An 18,465-nucleotide genomic window follows, 5' to 3' on the forward strand; every position below is an offset into this window, starting at 1 on the left:
AAACTACAGTACACATTCCAAGAACTGAAGCTATTTGTTTTATTATGATAAGTGAAGGTTGCTTTCACTACTTGTAATAAATTCAGTCTTTACCAATTACTCAAACATTTTTATACCATATTTAAGATTTCTTTTCAAACAGCTTTTGAATACAGTACCTGCTGCCCTCAACAGCATTGTCATCAATAAAATCAGCAAGATAATAGTTTGCATTGAAAAGTAACAATGTCAGTCCCTGCACTATTAATAGAACTAAGGTGATTGAAGCAATGTATTTTTGCTAGTGTTGTTTCAAGTGAGACGTTGCTCTAGCTTCACCTGTGCATAGTAATATTAGCATATTCCTAATGAACTCTTGTTACATGCCTGACCAATTAGCTGCTCATTAACATTTCCCAGGAGGAGTTGGGGATGGACCCAAATCTCTTCCAAGGTTGAATTTAGAAGTTTTCGATGGGAACCAAGCAGTAATTCCAGGAATTGTCAGCTGGGAGCTCCTGGCAGGAGCTAAGAGTAGGAAATGGGCTAGAAATGGCTTTTATTTTATGCTGCAACTAAACAAAAACCAAACTTTTAAAGTCTTGGCTTGAGGAGCAGTTAAATTTAGTTTTGTCAACAGATATCTTACAGGAGTAGCTGTAGGAAGCGTTAACTGGCTCTCAGGCTTGTTCCCCATTTGAATCTAATACCTACTGTATATTTTAGTGGGAAGCGAGATGAAACATCAACAACTATTATTTTCAAGCTTTTTGCACTTTTAAGAGCACAGTAACTTCTGAGAACTTACTGCAAAAGACACTTACCTTAATTTTTAAAGTGCATACTCTTGGTTCTCTCTTGTGACAGTACTAAGATTGCATTTCTTGATCTAGTGCATGGGAGACACCCTGTTCTAACCCACCATAACAAACTTAAGTGCTTCCAATAACTGTTCTTAATTTACATTGAAATTAACTGATATCCAGTATAAATGGTTGTTCGTTAAATCTGCTATCACTTTCAATTCATCACAGAGGTTGGAAAAAATTTTCTTTCTTCTAAACCCTTTATAAACTGGTTTACAATTGTGTTCTCGAGAGTATACAGGAAATCTTCCAGCATGGGCCCAGTTGCACAAATTAAATTGCTCATAGTTCCCAGCAAATAGCATGTGCAATTCCAAAATTCCATAGAAGCTGTTTAGCTGCACTGCTTTGAATGTTTTACAAGAGGGAAGTGGTGAAGTGGGGGTGGTCAATTCATTTTTTAAAAACTAATTTAGTACCATCCTAACAAATTATCAGGAATGCATAGCCACAACACAATTTCTGGGAACGCGATTTTTTTTTGGTTTAAAAAAACAAGCACTGTCTTGTTTCTCATTATGTAAAGAATCAATCCTTTAGTGGCTTTCTCTTTAATGTGCTTGCTCTATGTTAAATGCAACAAAGTGCAATTTTTAGCAAAATTTCTGCCACTGGTAGAACAGTTTGGTCGATGAATAAAATATCCTCTATAATGGAAAGAATATATTTTACAGATCTGGCAGAGCCCTTGACCATATCTCAGCTATTTCCATTACCCACTCCCCTTATGAATAGAGCAGGAACAGAGTTCTGGTTCTCAGTTTTCACACCAGCCAGCCTCCACATTTGGAGGATTGTCCTCTAGCACCTTCAGTGAGGTTCACCACCAGAAATTTTCCCTTCCCGTATCCACATTGCAAAGGTGCAATCTCCCTGGTTCACTCTTCCTCCCCACCTGTCACTCCTCTTCTCACATCACTTTCCCATACAACTGCAGGAGACACAGCACCTGCCCTTTTACTTCTTCCCTTCCCACAATCTAAGGACCCAAACAATTCTTCCAGCTGAAGCAGTGATTCATCTGCATTTCTTCCAACCCAACATACTGTATCCCCTGTTCACAATGCTGGGTCCTCTACACTGGAGAAATTTACAGCTCAGACCGGGTGACAGCATTTCAGTCTACAGAGTGATAAATAGTCTGATCACTTTAATCCTCCATCTTGCTCCCACACTGACCTCTAGGACTGTTGAAACAACGAGAGCTTGAGGAGCAACATCCCAATTTCCATCTGGACATGTTGCACACTTTCTAACTCAGCAAAAACTTCGATGGTTTCTGGTGACTGTGTACATCAGAACAGGCCAGATCTACTGTCACTAAATTGGATTGTCTTTCCATAGTTGCTGCTTGACCTGCTGGGTGTTTCCAGCAACTAAATCTTTTGAATTTTCATTATAGAAGTGATAACTGGATTGAGCCAAATAAATGCATATACTCCACTAATAATGTTAATCACTAAACAATATCAACTGGCAGAGAGACAAATAGCACACCATGTTTTCTTTTAAATCTCACACAACATGGAAGAAACCTCTTAAAAACACCATCCTCTGTTGTGTATTTAATATTTCAGTAATATTTGAATAATCTTGTAAATATATTGTTTGATATTTTTGTTTGTTTAAATATTTCTTTGCAGGCTATATGTATAAATGCATGAATTGGGTACTTCATCATGCTACCATGTGATGCCTGTGCGCCTCACTTAAAGTAAACATGAAGTTAGACTCCCATTTTCGGACTCCCATGTCTTCCTTTGAATTAGTTTAATGTTTTTAAGTTAAAAAAACGTAACACTCTCCCTGCCAGGAGGTATTCTTTTTACTGTTCCAAGCTTCTATTTTTATCACATCTGTTTAAATATGGCCCAAGATGGACGAATGCAGCCTCTGGCTTGTCTAGAACTGAGCTAGTGAGACTGTATTATCCCAGGACTGTCCAACAAATGTCACACCATGGACAATGTGGTCTATTCCTGTGATGCTCCTAAACAAGAGCAGTAGGGGAATGACATCATCCTTATGTGTTGCAACAAGGTAACAGAGGTAAGGCTAATAAGAGCAATTCTTGCATACTGCTAATACTTCATAGCAATTACACTTGGGTAAGTTAATGCTTTTATCTAGTATGGAAACATAACGTAGAGATTATTCCATTTGAAGCACCTCTGCCAGTTTTGCATTCTATATTATAAATTTACTGCTGCAGACACAATCTAGTTGTTTTGCTGCACACTTACAATACATGGGGGCAGTGGGAAGTCAATAAAATGGCTGAAATGGAAGGTGGCTGGTGATACAGGTGACCCGCATGTTACAGCTGTTCAGGCTATGGAAATTCATCATTACTGAATTCACAATTCACTGCCCAAAAATTTGAGATCTGGAGTAGAACTCAGAATTTATGTGAAAAAAAAGTAAATAAGTCAACACAGCAATTTTGTCTTTCAACTTGCATTTCTTCACATATGCATAGATGACACAGTGTAGCTTTACAGGAAATTGCACTGCTGACCCATTTCTCAGAATACAACCCATCCTCATTATGTAGGGCTCAAACCTATGAAGGACAGGTGGTGGTTGAAGAATTCATACTGGACTAAATACCACTCTTCACTCTGGCCAGCATCGTCTTGTTATCCCAAAATAAGCTCTGACTCTCACCAACGCCATGACGACGACGACCTGCATCCCCATCTTCAATGAGGCCTTGCTCCTCTGCTTGTCTGATAAACTCTTATTCCTGCTTTCATTACCTCTACACTCAATCCCTCCAATGCCCTAACTTCTCAATCTCCACCTTCCAAGAAACCTCTGCTGCTGATATTCCAACTTATATTGACCCATCGTCCAATTGCTCATCTTCGCTAATCTACAGTGCACTGATTCCCAAGACCACCAACAGTTTGATTTTATCATTTTTGCTCTTGAACTTCTCCATGATCTCCTCCTCAATTTTCTCTGTGACCACTGTCAATGTAAATTCTTCCAGCCCTTCTGACCTCCAGTAATTATGAACATCCAGTACTGGCCCGCTTTAATTGATCCAACAAGACAAATAGATGTACATTGAATTTTCTGGGACTGGAAATGCCCTTCCTCTATCTCTCAGCCAGTCTTAAGGAGACTGTTGCTCAGACCATCTCTTGGTCCACTCATGTATCAGTTCGAATTGTGGTCTGTATGGGGTATATTTTGCTGGCTTGTAAATCTTAAATTCAAGGTGTTGTTGTGCTCTATGTGGATAAAGAAGCTTGCCTTTTACCTTTTTGCTATTCCAAAAACATTTAACATTATGGGCAACAATAAGCTAAAAAAAATCTACTCCTATAAGTAGAATCTGAGGACAACTGAATCCTGCACCGATAAATACCTCCTTGACACCATTAAGGTTAATTTTAACACTAGGCATCCAGAAAAATTAATTGCGCATTATAATTGGCATGATTCAATAGCCTTTTGATGCCAAATACTTAATTTAAACACTAACTCAGTATAATAAGTTACTAAATCTGCATAAATTTATAAAGATACTGAACCACAGTTAAAACAATGAAGAAAAAGTGATGAAAGTGTTAATGAAGCACACAACCAATCCGTGCACATTCTAAGCATTTTCATCGTACTTGATTCTTCCAGAAAAATCACTCTGGTGCTGACCCATAAATCCAGCCCATCTCTGTTTTAACAAGCAAAAGACCTTTGGCTGCTTTATGGCAGAGCCCCAACCACAATGAGTCTTGAGTTCTAACTGAAATCATAATCATTATGAGGAAGGAAATTAAACATAATATCAGTAGAGAATATTTTCATAGCAGAAACCTTTTGAGGCCCATTCCAGGACAACTCTGCCAGCAGTGCTTACTAATGTCTTTGCCCTCTGATGGGGCTTGGTTCATTATCAAATTAATCAAATCAAGATGCCCAGGGAATGTGCATCAGTACTCCCTGTATGTTACAGTGAACTTCTGCACAGACATAACTCTTACGTACAGAATTATTAAAAAGGCAATATCCGACCTCTGTGGTAAAATATTTTTAAACTCCCCCAAAAGCAACAATATGAATAAAATATTATTAAAAAGATACATTAGCAATTACGTATTTATTACAGTGTTCCAGAGAAACTCCTAAAAGGATTTTGAGCAACTATTTATGCAAGTACTCTGTAGACAACCTGTAAAGTTTAGTTTTAATTCTTGCCTGCACAGGATTTCCTTCATGTAAAGATTGACTCAAATCCACGATAGAGAAGAATTATAAACAAGTTAAAAGATGCATGAATATTAATGAAAAAGAATAGCCAAATAAAATTTATCAGCAGTAAAAGTGTTAAATTATGCTAATTTACTAAATAATCATTTTCAATTGCAGCTAAAACCCTTTAAGCATGTTGGTTAGCTTTAGCAAACTTTGTAGTTGTTTGTCAGAACTGTGGCTGATTTCTGTAATCAATATCGTTAACCTGTGCTCAGGTTTCAACATTTCGTAGTTCTCAAAAATTAGAGAACTAACCTCTCCTGTGATCAGAAATTCCTTCTTAAGAATGCACCTTGCCATCTCATGAGTTGACAGTAATTACTGATTCAAATCATATGTGACTGGCTGCAAGAACTAAATTTCATTTGAACAATGTTCAAGGCTGCACAAAATCAACAAGTTTTCAAATTATTTGCAATGATTAATTATGAGGACTTTCCTTCAGAGATGAAATGTTTAGCTGACACTTGTCAGTGGTTTGTTTTTTAAAGCAAATTCCCCAAGCTAGAACCCAGGCAAATTGCAGTTCAGCCACTTCAACTTTTTAGAATTGATTCATTCAGGAAGTGGATATTACTGTCCCCTCCTACTTGTCCTAAAATAAGGAGGAAGTTCAGATTCAACCACATCTCGAATAGCCTACCAGCAAATAAGGAGCCCACTTTTGAATACAGCATGATGCAAACAGTATGGGCTGATAGATGACAAGTACTATTTGTGCCATAGTAGCCAAAGACCCTCCTCCATCAAGAGAATATCTCAATAATCTTGCCAGTCAACTGCATTATCATTGCTGAATTCTCCATCATCTATATTGTGGGGGATCATCACTGATTAGTAACTCATCTGAACATGGCCCAATAAAAAAAAATACTCTGCAGATGCTGGGGTCAAAGCAACACTCACACCATGCTGGAGGAACTCAGCAGGTCGGGCAGCATCCGTGGAAACGATCAGTCAACATTTCAGATTGGTTTTTCACCTGGAACCTACCAGCCTTCTCCTTCCCAACCTCCCTCCACTTTCTTTATAGGGCCTCTGCCCCTTCCCTCTACAGTCCTGACGAAGTGTTCCGGCCCAAAACGTTGACTGATCGTTTCCACGGATGTTGCCCGACCCGCTGAGTTCCTCCAGAGTATTGTGAGCCCAATAAATAACATGACTCCAAGAGCAGGTCAAAGAATGGCTAATCCTGGGACAATCCCAAGAATTTTTCACCATTTACCTGGCACAAGTCACAGCAGAAAAAGAATCAGCACTAATTTCTCTAACTTCAGGTAACCCTCCCCTCTGTCTTCCTCCCTCCACCCCCCCATCTTTGTTTTTCCTCATTCTTGTGTCCCTTTTACTCCTTCTTATCCCCTCATCCACACAACCGGCATATCACATCCTCTTTGTTCCCCACATACTTCCCTTTATTTAATTGTCTACTGTCCCCTCTTATCAGATTCCGTCTCCTTCGACCCTTCACCTCTTACTTCCCAGCATCTCACATCATTCCCTTTAAACCCTCTGTCCTCCATCCACCTGCCTTCTCCTTCTGACCTGGACTCACCTATAACCTGTCACCTTATGCTCCTCCCCACCCCTTGTTATTCTGGCTTCTGCCCTCTTCCTTTTCAGTCTTGATGAAGGATCTTGGCCTGAAACATTGACTGTTCATTCCCCTCCAGAGGTGCTGTCTGACCTGCCGAGTTCCTCCAGCATCTTGCTTGTGTTGCTGGTACAAAAGTATACTCTTCACTTGTCAGGATGAGTGCAGCTCCAACAGTTTTCAAAAAGCTCAGCAACATCTAGGACAAAGCATACCGTTTGATTGGCACCCCTGGTCATTGCCCTGAACATGCATTCTCTTTATCATTGGTGAGCAGTGTGCACTACTTACAAAATGCAGATAAATCTGATTTGGAAAAATATCACCAGTCGCTCATCATTGCCTGATCTAAATCATGGAACTCCTTATTGAAGAAGAGCATGGGAGTAATTTTATCAGAAAGACTCCGGTAATTCGGGAAGGTTGTTCACCACTAGTTTCTCAAGGGCATCTAAAGGTTGGCAATAATTCCCCAACCTTACAGTGGCACTAGATCTAAAAATGAATTTTAAAAATGGCAGTTTTTTCTCGCTGAAGGAGAGTAGGGAATTGGAGTGTATTTTTTTTTTAAATATTATTTCCACTGGTTTCATCATTTCCATTAGCAAGACTTCTATCTAATCTCCATATTTAATTACATGAATAATTAATTACATTAATTCCTTGTTTTGGGGGTGAATTTCAACTCTGGGTCAATGACCCACAATAGGACTGTACCTTGGGTTGTCCCTGGATATTCAGGTGAAAGGTTGGTAGGATTAGTGCCAGTATTGGACTGGCCCCGTAATAGGGGAAGATTTATTAGAGATGTGCAGAGAATCTGCATTGTCCCATATTTTTTTTCTGATAGTATGTTAGTTGGCACAGTAAATCTTGATGTGTTCAGGACCATGCAGTGGCAGAAGAACTCAAACCCTCAGCTTCCATGCCTACAGTTGAAACCTAAGTGACACAATGGGCTAGACGTTAATTTCCCACTTAAAAAGCTCATTGAAAACCAAATCTAGGCAAATTAATAAACTTTATTAGATTCATACAGGACAGTCTTGAACCATTTCTAGTTCATTACAAATTGATAGTAGCACTTGGGCAGATCTAAGAAGATTGTAGGGAATGGATAACAATTTATTACATGCAATGGATGTTGTTTGGACATCAAAATTGCTCAAACAAAATCAAGTGAGTTTGATTATATTTAGCTGACCTCCATTACCCGACAGTGGCACTGGATGACAGAAATTGAAAGGCTGTCAACCTTCAGTTTTAATGTTGGTCAACTTAAGAAACTGGAATAATTTGGGATCGGGAAAGCAGAATTGAAAACTACTTGTTTTGTGAACTAACAAATAGCACCAAGAATGTAGATAAAGGTAAATGCAGGATGAAATGTTCCAGCCCCCTAACGAAATGAGCTTGGCTCAAGTAAGGACAGAGTTGCCATAATGACTCTGAATTGTGCACTTACCATTGCCATCCCTCTCACACAATGTCTCATTTATAGAGTTGTGTTGGTTTCTATGTTTCAGCAATTTTACTGCAATGTCAGTTTTTTCAAAATCTTCCAAAATCCATTTCCATAAAGAAGAGAAAACCAAACTGCATTAAATACCTTGATCAGCTCTCTTAAAAAAGTTCAACCACAACAGTCACACTAATATACAAATTCGAAAAATAGTTTCAGGTTGATGTAAAAACTTCCATGCCATGAAATGAAGAGGGACATGGGAATTTTCAGGTTTCAAAGCATGCATTTATCTCTTGAGCAAAATCCGTCTCACTGTGATTTGTGTGTCCTTGTGGTGTGCAGTACTTGCAAGATTTGCCCACATTACATAAGTGAATACACTTCAAGAAGTGCTTGAGGACATCTTAAGAATAGAGTATCCTTTCTTCCTTATCTCTGTGAAATAATACAGGATAATCCACACTCAACTAAAGTTTCGCCTGTCAAAACACTTAAATGAAAGCACATCTGTCAACTCTTAGGCAGTTGAGTCATTTTCAGATCTACCATTTACATTGTTTTAAAGATAAAGCTGTTCCCAAATGAGCAATTGCCCAGGCTTTCTTTTCCATTTCCAATTAGGTCATCTGCTAAATTACAAAGATTTTATAAGCTTGAATTGCTGAGAATTACATCAGAAGTGCCATGTCATAGTTTCTCATGAGGGAAATATATTTAAAATATTGCTGCATTTCTCACACTGGGCTGAACTGTACTTGGAACACTCGAGTTCAAATATTGAATAGGTTTTGGACTTGCAATGCATATACAATGCATAGAATCATAGAGACCAACATCAGAACCCAGTCTTACTGGGATTCCTCAGGATTTCTGTTGGTGAATCGCCCCTCGGACCCTGATAACGATCTCATTTTCAATGATAATTGCCAGAAGTAGCCTGAAAATCAAAGGCCAATTACTTTAGTTATTTATAATTTGGCTTGACATCCTCACTGAGTTGAGAGATGCCACTGGATATAGAAATAAGCATTTCAGCATTCTCCTGGTGCAAAGGGATGCAGTTTGCAGATTATTCTCTCCTTTGCAGACATGGAGATGCTACACAGCAGCAGATGGCTTCCCAGCCTGAGCATGGAGATGCGTGTGGGATGGCCTCTCATGCGGGTTCAGTCCCATGCCTAATGTTCCACCACCCATACCTATCTTCATCATCAGCAAAGTCCTGCTCCAATCATGCAGGGAACTGCTTCCAAGGAGAAGGCCGCAGACAGCACATGATCAGGGTCTGTCAGCTAATATTAGCTCCAGGTCTGCAGGATGAAATGATGGGGCAACTTTCTGCGAGCCAACAGATATGGAGCTACGCCTACGCTATCCCAAGTGGATGGCGATCTCCTCCCACAGTGTTATCACTTCACCTCACACCTCTGAACAGTCGCTGACTGAAGCCAACCCATGTGGCGTATGCATCTTCTGTGTCATCAAGGACAATTATGAACTTTATTTTTTGGCGTCTGTGTGCATGCATGCGCCTCTGTGCGTGTGTGCGTCCATGCGCGATGTTGGCGGGATGATGTCTTTTTCATGCCTTTACTAGGCACGGATCGAGAGAGAGACTGTGTGGCGTGCCACTCCTCACACAGACATTTCGCAGTATTTTTCCGTTTATTTTACGAGGTCGAGTTGCGATCTCGAGACTCAACCTGGCACGGATGGAAAGCGTACTCGGGAGCGGCTCTGACTGGATTTGAACCCGGGAACCTTCGTTCCGGAGTCCGGCGCTGATGTCATTGAGCCACAGCCGGCCTGACAATTATGAAACTTAAGATGAAAATCAGCCTTGCAGCATCCACACTTTGGACAATGTGACACAGTATACAAGTTTGTGAAATGCCTAAGGCATAAATGTGTTTAAGTGGCACCCCAAATGTTAAGAATGTTTTAATCACTTGGTTTTGTTGATGTTATAAATGATTAATGAACTCATATTAAAGACTTCTCTTCATCTCATATTCTCAATATTTATTGCTTATTTTTTATATTGTTTCTTTATTTTGCGTTTGCACAGTTTATTGTCTTCTGCACTCTGGATGAAAGCCCTGGTTTGGTGGCCGTTCATGGGTTCTGTTATAGTTACTATTCGGGCAGATGGGGCTCGTCAACCAAGGTTGGCAGCTCATCTGGAAGGAAAACTCTGATCGCAAACCTCCTCTGCCTTGCAGATATACCCACTCGTGGAGAAGGCTTTGGGAGTAAACCCCAATGGAAAAATTCAGAGCTGGAGTCCCGAAGGCAGTCCCACATTGAGTTCAATGCTGGCTGGTAATTCCTGCAACGCTTCTGGTAACAGACTGTATCATTCTCTGCTGTTCCTTTGGTTCATCAGTTGTGCGGAGAGGGGGAGCTTCCTACACAGGCAACAGCTTGCTCTCCATATCGTACTGCCCAGGCTTGCATATCCTGACAGCCAGGACGTAATATCTATGGTCAACTTTGACTGACGGAAGCCCTTACCTCACAATTCCATAGATTTGTCGAGTATATGGTGACATATTATGTACCTTGATAATAAAATTTACTTTGAACTTTTGAACTCTGATTTTGAAGACAGTAGCACCATACAAATGCAATCATAATTAGGACAACTCACATTACTCCTTGTCTCCTTGTGAAGAGATAAATGAAACTCTGTGGCACTTATAGCAGACCCTGCCATTGCTCAGCTAGAAAGATTAATTAATGGAATGCCACCAGTGGTGTGGAGTGAGTATGTCAGCACTACAGGCTAGGGAAAGCATCCTCTATTATTTGAGCACTCTCCGTGAACTTCGAAGGGCATAGGACAGTCGAAGCTGTTCATTCAGATTTCCCCATTGTTAGCAGTGTCCCTTTAAATAACAAACCAATGCAAAGCAAGACTGTCATAGGCTGACACTTTTGAGTGATAATTCATCACACAACAGGGGGAAATGGCTGTTGTGAATAGTGTAAACTTGGTGTGTGCCTGATGCCAGTGAAACACCAAGTGTACAGAAGTGTCTGGTCCAAATGTGTGATGGGCACAATTTCATCAGGAAATAATTACTGTGTCAATCGCGCACTAAACAGTGGACACTAATCTATCAAATTTCTTGTGGTCCATGGCTTCATGAAGATCCATAGAACTATCTCAATTCAAAATCTGTTACATTTTGGGGGGAAATAGATCTCAGCATTTGTTTAACAGTTATGTCCAATGACCTGGATGTCCACATCTTAAATCATCAAAGAACTACCTAATGCCATTCTGTTCCTTCTTGTTCTTACTTACCTCAGGACATGAGGGGCACATCACTTTGCGTCAGTCTGCAACCACAGCTACACTAGGCTAAATAGGTCCAGCCAGTTTCATTTCCGAAAAGACATGAGTAAACCAGCTTGGATTCGCTGTAACCGGGCAATGTTTGACTGAGCCCAACCCACAGAGATACATTGAATCCAATGTCACACTTTTCCATGGCAAGCTTTGAACTTGCAGCTTGTATTTTGCTTTTTAGTAGTCTACAATCAGAAAATTCACTAAAGGGCTATTTAAAAATACACCTAACGGCCCACACTTACCAGGTAATTCAATTATTTCTAGCTTTCAGCATTTGCTTTGCATTGTGTTCCTTCCCTTTGCCAATCCCCCTTGCGAAACACTGTTCAAGTGCATTCATTTCAGCCTGATAAGTCATTAATGTTGTCATGATACACAATTTTTGTTGCTGATATCTTTGTTCACTCGATGGCCACTTTTCTAAGTACTGACAAGTATGGTAGAGCAAAATATGCCCTCCAGGTAATGTCATAAAAACCTTTTGTTGTTGGTAGAATTAATGCTTGCATTTTATTTTTTTAAACATATTTTACTTCAATATTTTGCACACTTAACCAAAATAAATTTGGCACCATTATCCTGCACAAAAGTCATTATACAGGAAGCAAATGGTAAGGCTTAACAGTGATCAGTTATTGTTTTATAATTGCCCCAAGACTACAGGTCTATTGTTTTACATGCAAGAAGCATTCAGCTTCAATACGTCACTGGGTCTCACTGCTGTAATTACTGTCATTGGTGCCAGTACCAGTAGAAGGTGAGACAAGGGTAACAGAATCACATTGAAGGCCCTTCTGCTGGTCCAGAGAATAGGAATATCAAATCATATGATGTTCGTGGCTTTGTAAGAAGATTATTTTTAAAAAGATGAGGCGATTACCTCAAGATTGGTTCCTATTTTTAACGTGCTCTCCATAAAAGAAATAAAATCTACTGTAGTGGTTAAATTGATTTATTCCCTTTGGAATCTACATCAAACATATTCCACTATCTGAATTATTTTGATGAATTAACTCGTGTCAAGAAGCAATTTTCTTAAATGAGTTTATTAACCTCGAGACTTTGGCAGGTCAGTGAAAGAGATTTTGACTAGCCTTGCAGGACTTGTGTTGAAAACCAGTGGGTACTCACCATTCTCAGCAGCAGGACACTTGCGAATGGTGAAGATCTGCCCCAGGTCATCGTCGTCCTCTGGCAGACCCTTCTGCAGCCGCTGTAATTTGCGCAGGCTCTCGCTGCGCTGGTGTTTCATGGAGCGTACGTGCTGGATCAGGTTCAGCTTTGCCTTGGTAGAGTAGTTACACAGTGAACAGTGGTAGTAACACGCCTCCGCCTCCACCGTGCTGTCGTGCTGCTGCAAGTGCTAAATAACAAAGGAGGAAGAAATAGTATTTAACACCTTTCATATATATCACCATTTCATTATGCATTAGAAACCTGTGTTTCTTTCTGTATAAAAGACCATTCTTTCTTCAGTTTCCCCTCATGGGAAAGGCACTGAGGTACAGAGACACCATTTACAAATAACTTCAGTCCAGGAAGCCATGTTCCACAGACCAACAATGACCAAAACATGAAGTGTCCATAAGCATTTTCCCCACTTTCTCTTCTCAAGACAGATCTCAACTACACCTTCCATACTGAAGATTTATTCTCGACTCTAGACCCTCATTTACAACAACTGGTGTTTAGACAGCTTGTTTAATGCAGCAAAAAGTGCTTGCCTGAAGCATTATCAGGCAAGAGGGCTCAGCACTGCCATGAGGAGGGATGATTAATAATTTGGTCAATTGGATTGCTTTTAATTAGCATCAATGAAGGCACAGGAAAGGTGCTCACAACTTAATGCCTTGGCAACTGATGCCACAGCTATCAATGGTGAAACAATGACATCCAGGAATGATTATGAGACATACAGTAGATATTGTAAAAGATTGAAAAGCGAGAGGTGATCTCAGAGACTAGCAACGAGCACCATGGCAGGACATGGATAAATTTTGAAAATCAAGATGCTGTTTAAGTGGGAACCTGTGTAGGTCAACAAAAAACTGGCAATGGATGAGCGCGATATGAAAGTTACGACACAGAATCTTGTCCTTCTACACTATGACCTAAAATGCTGTTGAGTCCTTTGTATCTAGTCAACGAATTCACCAAGAGTGTTGAAATAAATTAGAGGCAGGCCAGATTGTAATTGACATATGGTTTTGCTTTTATAGGGGTACTGATTTCTTCCCCTAAACTGCTGCTGGATCTCAGGCTAACTTATCTTTGCTAGGTATGTACTTGAAGCAGTATTGGGGAAAGGTTGGAAGAAAGAGTTAAAATATCTTATCAGTCATAATCTATCTGGATGCCTGTACATGCTCAGAGGGTCGAATAGCCTACTTATTTTTCTACTTTTCTACAAGTTCCATGTGACAACATGGTTTAATTTACTTGAATGTTATTCAATTCCATTCAGCCAATGGCTGAAAGGGAACATTATTTTTTTAATCCTTTTACAGACTTCAAACATCAATTTTTGCCATCGCACTTTCATGTTTTATTGCCCGTTGTCTTGATGTCCTAAATGAGTTTGAATTTGGATGCAAGCTTGTCCTTCTCATCAGTGCTTCACACTTTGTTGACTGACTATCTTCCATATCAATTCAAGTGCTGTTGTTTTATTCAGGACTACCTTCTTCTCTTTCAGATAAATGCACTAAGCTTACACTAATTTCATATAAATACCTCTTCAGAAGTACCCCAATACTCCTCTTTTCAATGTGGGAATCTTTCTAAAATCTCTTACTGAAGTTTAGTAAGCTAACACTCATGCTCTGGGCTTTCTCTTTCCATTCACTATATCAAGGGACCTCATTGACCAGCTGTCCGCTCACCCCAGCCTTCACCATAATGCACATACGTGCAGCATTAGGTTTATGCTGCCAACCTTTACCATTTTCAGAAATTCAAAATTCCAAAGCACGCCCAACCTCCTTTCAAGGTCTACACTGCCCACTTACTAAACATTGCCATTGCTGACGCCTTCCTCACTTCCCTGTGAAATGTCTGATCACTATCGGGATGTTTGGTCTCAATGTCTGCAGCAAGCTACCACCAGCAGCGTTCCCTCATTTTAGTACATCCCAAGTGAATCTGTCTCCCCTGAGACCTCTCTGATGTTGTCTCTTCCCGGACCTTTATGTTTATTTTTTATGTAACTCCGTCTCTATGCAAACATCTTTCACGTCTGAACTGTTTCCAGCCTTGTGAGTCCACATGTGCTCTTTCCCCTGCTGCTAGATTTCTAGCATTTTTGAACAACCTACTCCATTCACACACTCCCCATTTATGCTAGTCTTTTAAACTCATTCTTGGGAAGAGAACATTGCTGGTAATGCAGACATTTATTCTCCAACTGTAGATACACCTGACTGGTCTGATATATGATCCAGATTAGCATGGAACCAGTCACTGGCATCCAGAGATTTGGCAGCATTCAATGTGCTATATCGTAGCAAGTGTATGTTTAAAACTGCTTCCAAAAGTGTATTACAGTGGAATAACATACTACATAAACATCAGAGGGCAATGGGTAAGGTAAGGTAAGAATTGCAGTTTTCCTTCCTCTTAAGATATTACTGAACTAATTAGATTTTAATTAATCTACCACCTTTATAGAACATAGAACAGTACAGCTCAGGAACAGGCCCTTCGGCCCATAATGTTTGTGTCCAAGATGCTGACAAATTAGATGAATCCCTTGGGCTTTCACAAGATGCCTTTTGCTTCATCCCTTGCACATTCATGTGCCTATCCAATAGTCTCTTCAGAACCACAATCATATCTGCTTCCACTGCTACCCCTGACAGCTCATCAAAATACTTACCACTCCGTGCAATAAAAACATGCCCCGCATATCTCCTTTAAACTTCCCCATAACCTATGTAATCTCCCCTACTGACACAAATTTTGTTTCCAGTATTTTCAAAAATAATTTCTCGAACTTCTGTGTTGAATTGTATCTGAAGTGAAGTTCTTTGGATTACACATTCAGTAACACAACCACCACTGTACAACATCCTTCATCGTCTGTTTCGTTTTAACTCATGTTTTATTTTAGTTCAGCAAGGCCTTCTTCCTTCATCACATTAACCATCTTTTTTATACCCCTATTCAAAGTGTATAATACACACACACACACACACACACAAGTGTAAAACTTTTCATCTTCATCTTGGTAGCTTATCAGCCACCTCTCATAAACAGAACCATATTTTGAGTATATTAAAGTTAACCTTGTTTATACAAAGTGCAGTCACTACCAACTTATCAATGAATCCCATTCCAGGTTTTGTTACTTTTTCTGGATGTGGGCTTGGTTCCTGTGGCTTTGGTCCCTCCCCCGAAGCTTTTTGCCTGAAATTATTTTTGAGGATTTTTGGGATTCTTAAAGTTTGATTCCAATTCGTAGGTTCTGGGAAAAATTCAGTTTGAAGGTATTATCATACAAACAATGGTGGCAATATGGGTGGGTAAGAGCATTAAGATAGGCCTCTTCACATGATTACTGAAATTTTTAGACAGCTATGCAAGAAGGCACTGGCACTGATGTGCATGATAAGAGATTAGATTTTAAAAAATGCAGGGAAGAACCCAAGCTCATCCTGGGTGGAAAAAGAATCATAACAGACAAGGGCACAGTTCTGTCATCACCAGTTTACATTCAAAATTTGACTGAGACTATTTACCACAAGCTACAACTTCTTGCTGTAGAATTTGGATTCAAAATCTCTGCAGCCAGGAAATTTGTATGAAGCAAATTCTAATCTGAGGCACATGACAGGTTTGACACAAATCAGTTCTTGAATACTCAGCTTATTTATATAAAATCTTTGGGAAACTGGATAAATGTGACACGATACACAAATTTGCAAAAAAAAATCATATAGATTATAAACTAAAAATAAATGTTCTATTTTCCCACACCAGCAGTATCTTTATTAAAATACAAAATGGCACAACAAAATGCAGAAGGAACTTAGCAGGTCAGGCAGCATCTTTGGAGGGGAATAAAGAGTCAATGTTCTGGGCTGAGACCCTTCATAAGGACTGGAAAGGAAGTAGCCGGAAGCCAGGATAAGAAGATGGGGGAAAGGGGAAGTCCCCACTTTCTTATTCTGGCTTTGCCTTGTGTTTATTGCAATTTTAAAAAAACCTCTGTATGTCAATACCAAGAATCAATATTCTACAGTATACTGGCCAAGAAGTATTGAAATATTTAAAATGAGTACCACTCTAGCCCTACTGTAGCTTTATGTTTCAGCATCTGCCAAATTGAATATGGAAATATTCTAAAATTTGGGAAAGACCCTCATTTCAAATTGATTCAATGTAAAAACTATAAACTAAAGGGCTGGTGTTTATTTACTGCCTCAGAACCTTGGCAATGGTTATGAAAGAGATAGATTATTGCATGATAGGTAAACATGCAAGGATAGCAGAGGGGACAGGACAGGAAATTAATGTATAAGGGTATCACTAAATAAGGTATTTTCAAAGCAATTTCCCTGCCACTCATTCAGACCTCCGCTCGGTTACATTTTCACTAACAGCAACAAGCTAATGAACAGTCCATCTCTCTAGCTAGAGCAATTTACTGGTAATTGGTAAGCTAGGAGTTGAGAAAAAGTGGAACAGTTACTGTTCTGACATAGAAACAGCATCTTAAGGGAAAAGTCTAAATAATATATAAGAGTATCAAGCTTCCGAGTGGAGGTGAAGAAATGTTGTTGGAGTTGAACAAAATGATCAACAGACCGTTGGTAAACTCTGTAGGGGTGGTTCCTGGCAGTGGACATACACAGACATATGAAATAGGGGAATAATTGAGTGTTCGCTTTTATGTTGAAGAAAAACTGACATCAAAATGCATCAGCCATGATCTACACATACCTAATCAGAACAAAAATAATTTAAAATTTATTCTTCTTGTAACAGATGATACTGCCATTAGTTTGAAATATTTTAGATCATTTTGTGCGTTTTCAGAATTACCCACAGTTGGCTAACAAGCTTAAATAATTTGTTATCAGCTTCTCAATGTACAAGAAGTTTTAATGAATTAAATATTTCAAGGACAGCACCTAATTTTATTACAATTCTCTTTAAAGGGTTAGTTTAAAAATGTCAGCTTTGATCTAACATATCTATACTCGTGTTCATTAGTAATTACCCAATGCAGCATCCTATAAACACAGTGGTTACAGTTTGCTCAAGCCCAAGACAAGCTTTAGGCACAACATCCCCTTGAGCTACACACGATATTCATACCAGCAATGAAGAAAAAAACAAATTCAATTTGTTTGATCTATTTGTGGCATTGGGGTGGTTTAGAGTTGTGGAGGGGTGGATAATTCTTCAAGTCTTCCCTTTCAGCTGGGGCTTAATGTGTAATTGCTGTTAGTTAAGGCCTCAGAAATTACCATGATGAGATTATTTAAAAGAATGCTTTATATCTATTTTGACTTGTGAAATTTGAAAAATTGCACATCATTTGTCCATTCAATGTAGGACATTGTGGACTGATTCACATGCACTGTTCCCTTAGTTTATATGTACTCAACATGAAATAAACATGCTAGAATAAAATTGGGTCCAAGCTAAATACACTCACCTTTGATAAATTTTGCCCATCATTTTACACATAGGGTCACACATACAGGGAAATGCACAAGTTATTTCAGCTACAGCAAAAAGGTAGATACAGGGGAAAAAAAAGAACCACAAGATAGCATAACTATCCAGCAGAATTATAAATATTGAAGTAAGTTTACTTCCGTCTAAATGCACCAATCTATATTTTTTTCTTCTTTATCAATGTTAAATCAAACAGCATGAAGGCTTTTACGACATGCCATTTTTCGATAATTCACTTCTTTGCACATTAAGATTA

General features: G+C 39.3%; 1 protein-coding gene across 1 annotated transcript in view; it reads right to left on the bottom strand.

The window, feature by feature from the left end:
• The window catches only part of zfhx3b (zinc finger homeobox 3b), a 452,880-nt gene that overhangs the window by 182,456 nt on the left and 251,959 nt on the right, over window positions 1–18,465 (bottom strand). The window contains exon 4 of the mRNA XM_072279832.1: window positions 12,657–12,888. Within this exon, the coding sequence (XP_072135933.1) occupies window positions 12,657–12,888 (232 nt within the window). The remainder of the gene's footprint in view (window positions 1–12,656; window positions 12,889–18,465) is intronic.

This window comes from Mobula birostris, chromosome 15, assembly GCF_030028105.1.
Source record: "Mobula birostris isolate sMobBir1 chromosome 15, sMobBir1.hap1, whole genome shotgun sequence".
Classification (NCBI taxonomy): domain Eukaryota; kingdom Metazoa; phylum Chordata; class Chondrichthyes; order Myliobatiformes; family Myliobatidae; genus Mobula; species Mobula birostris.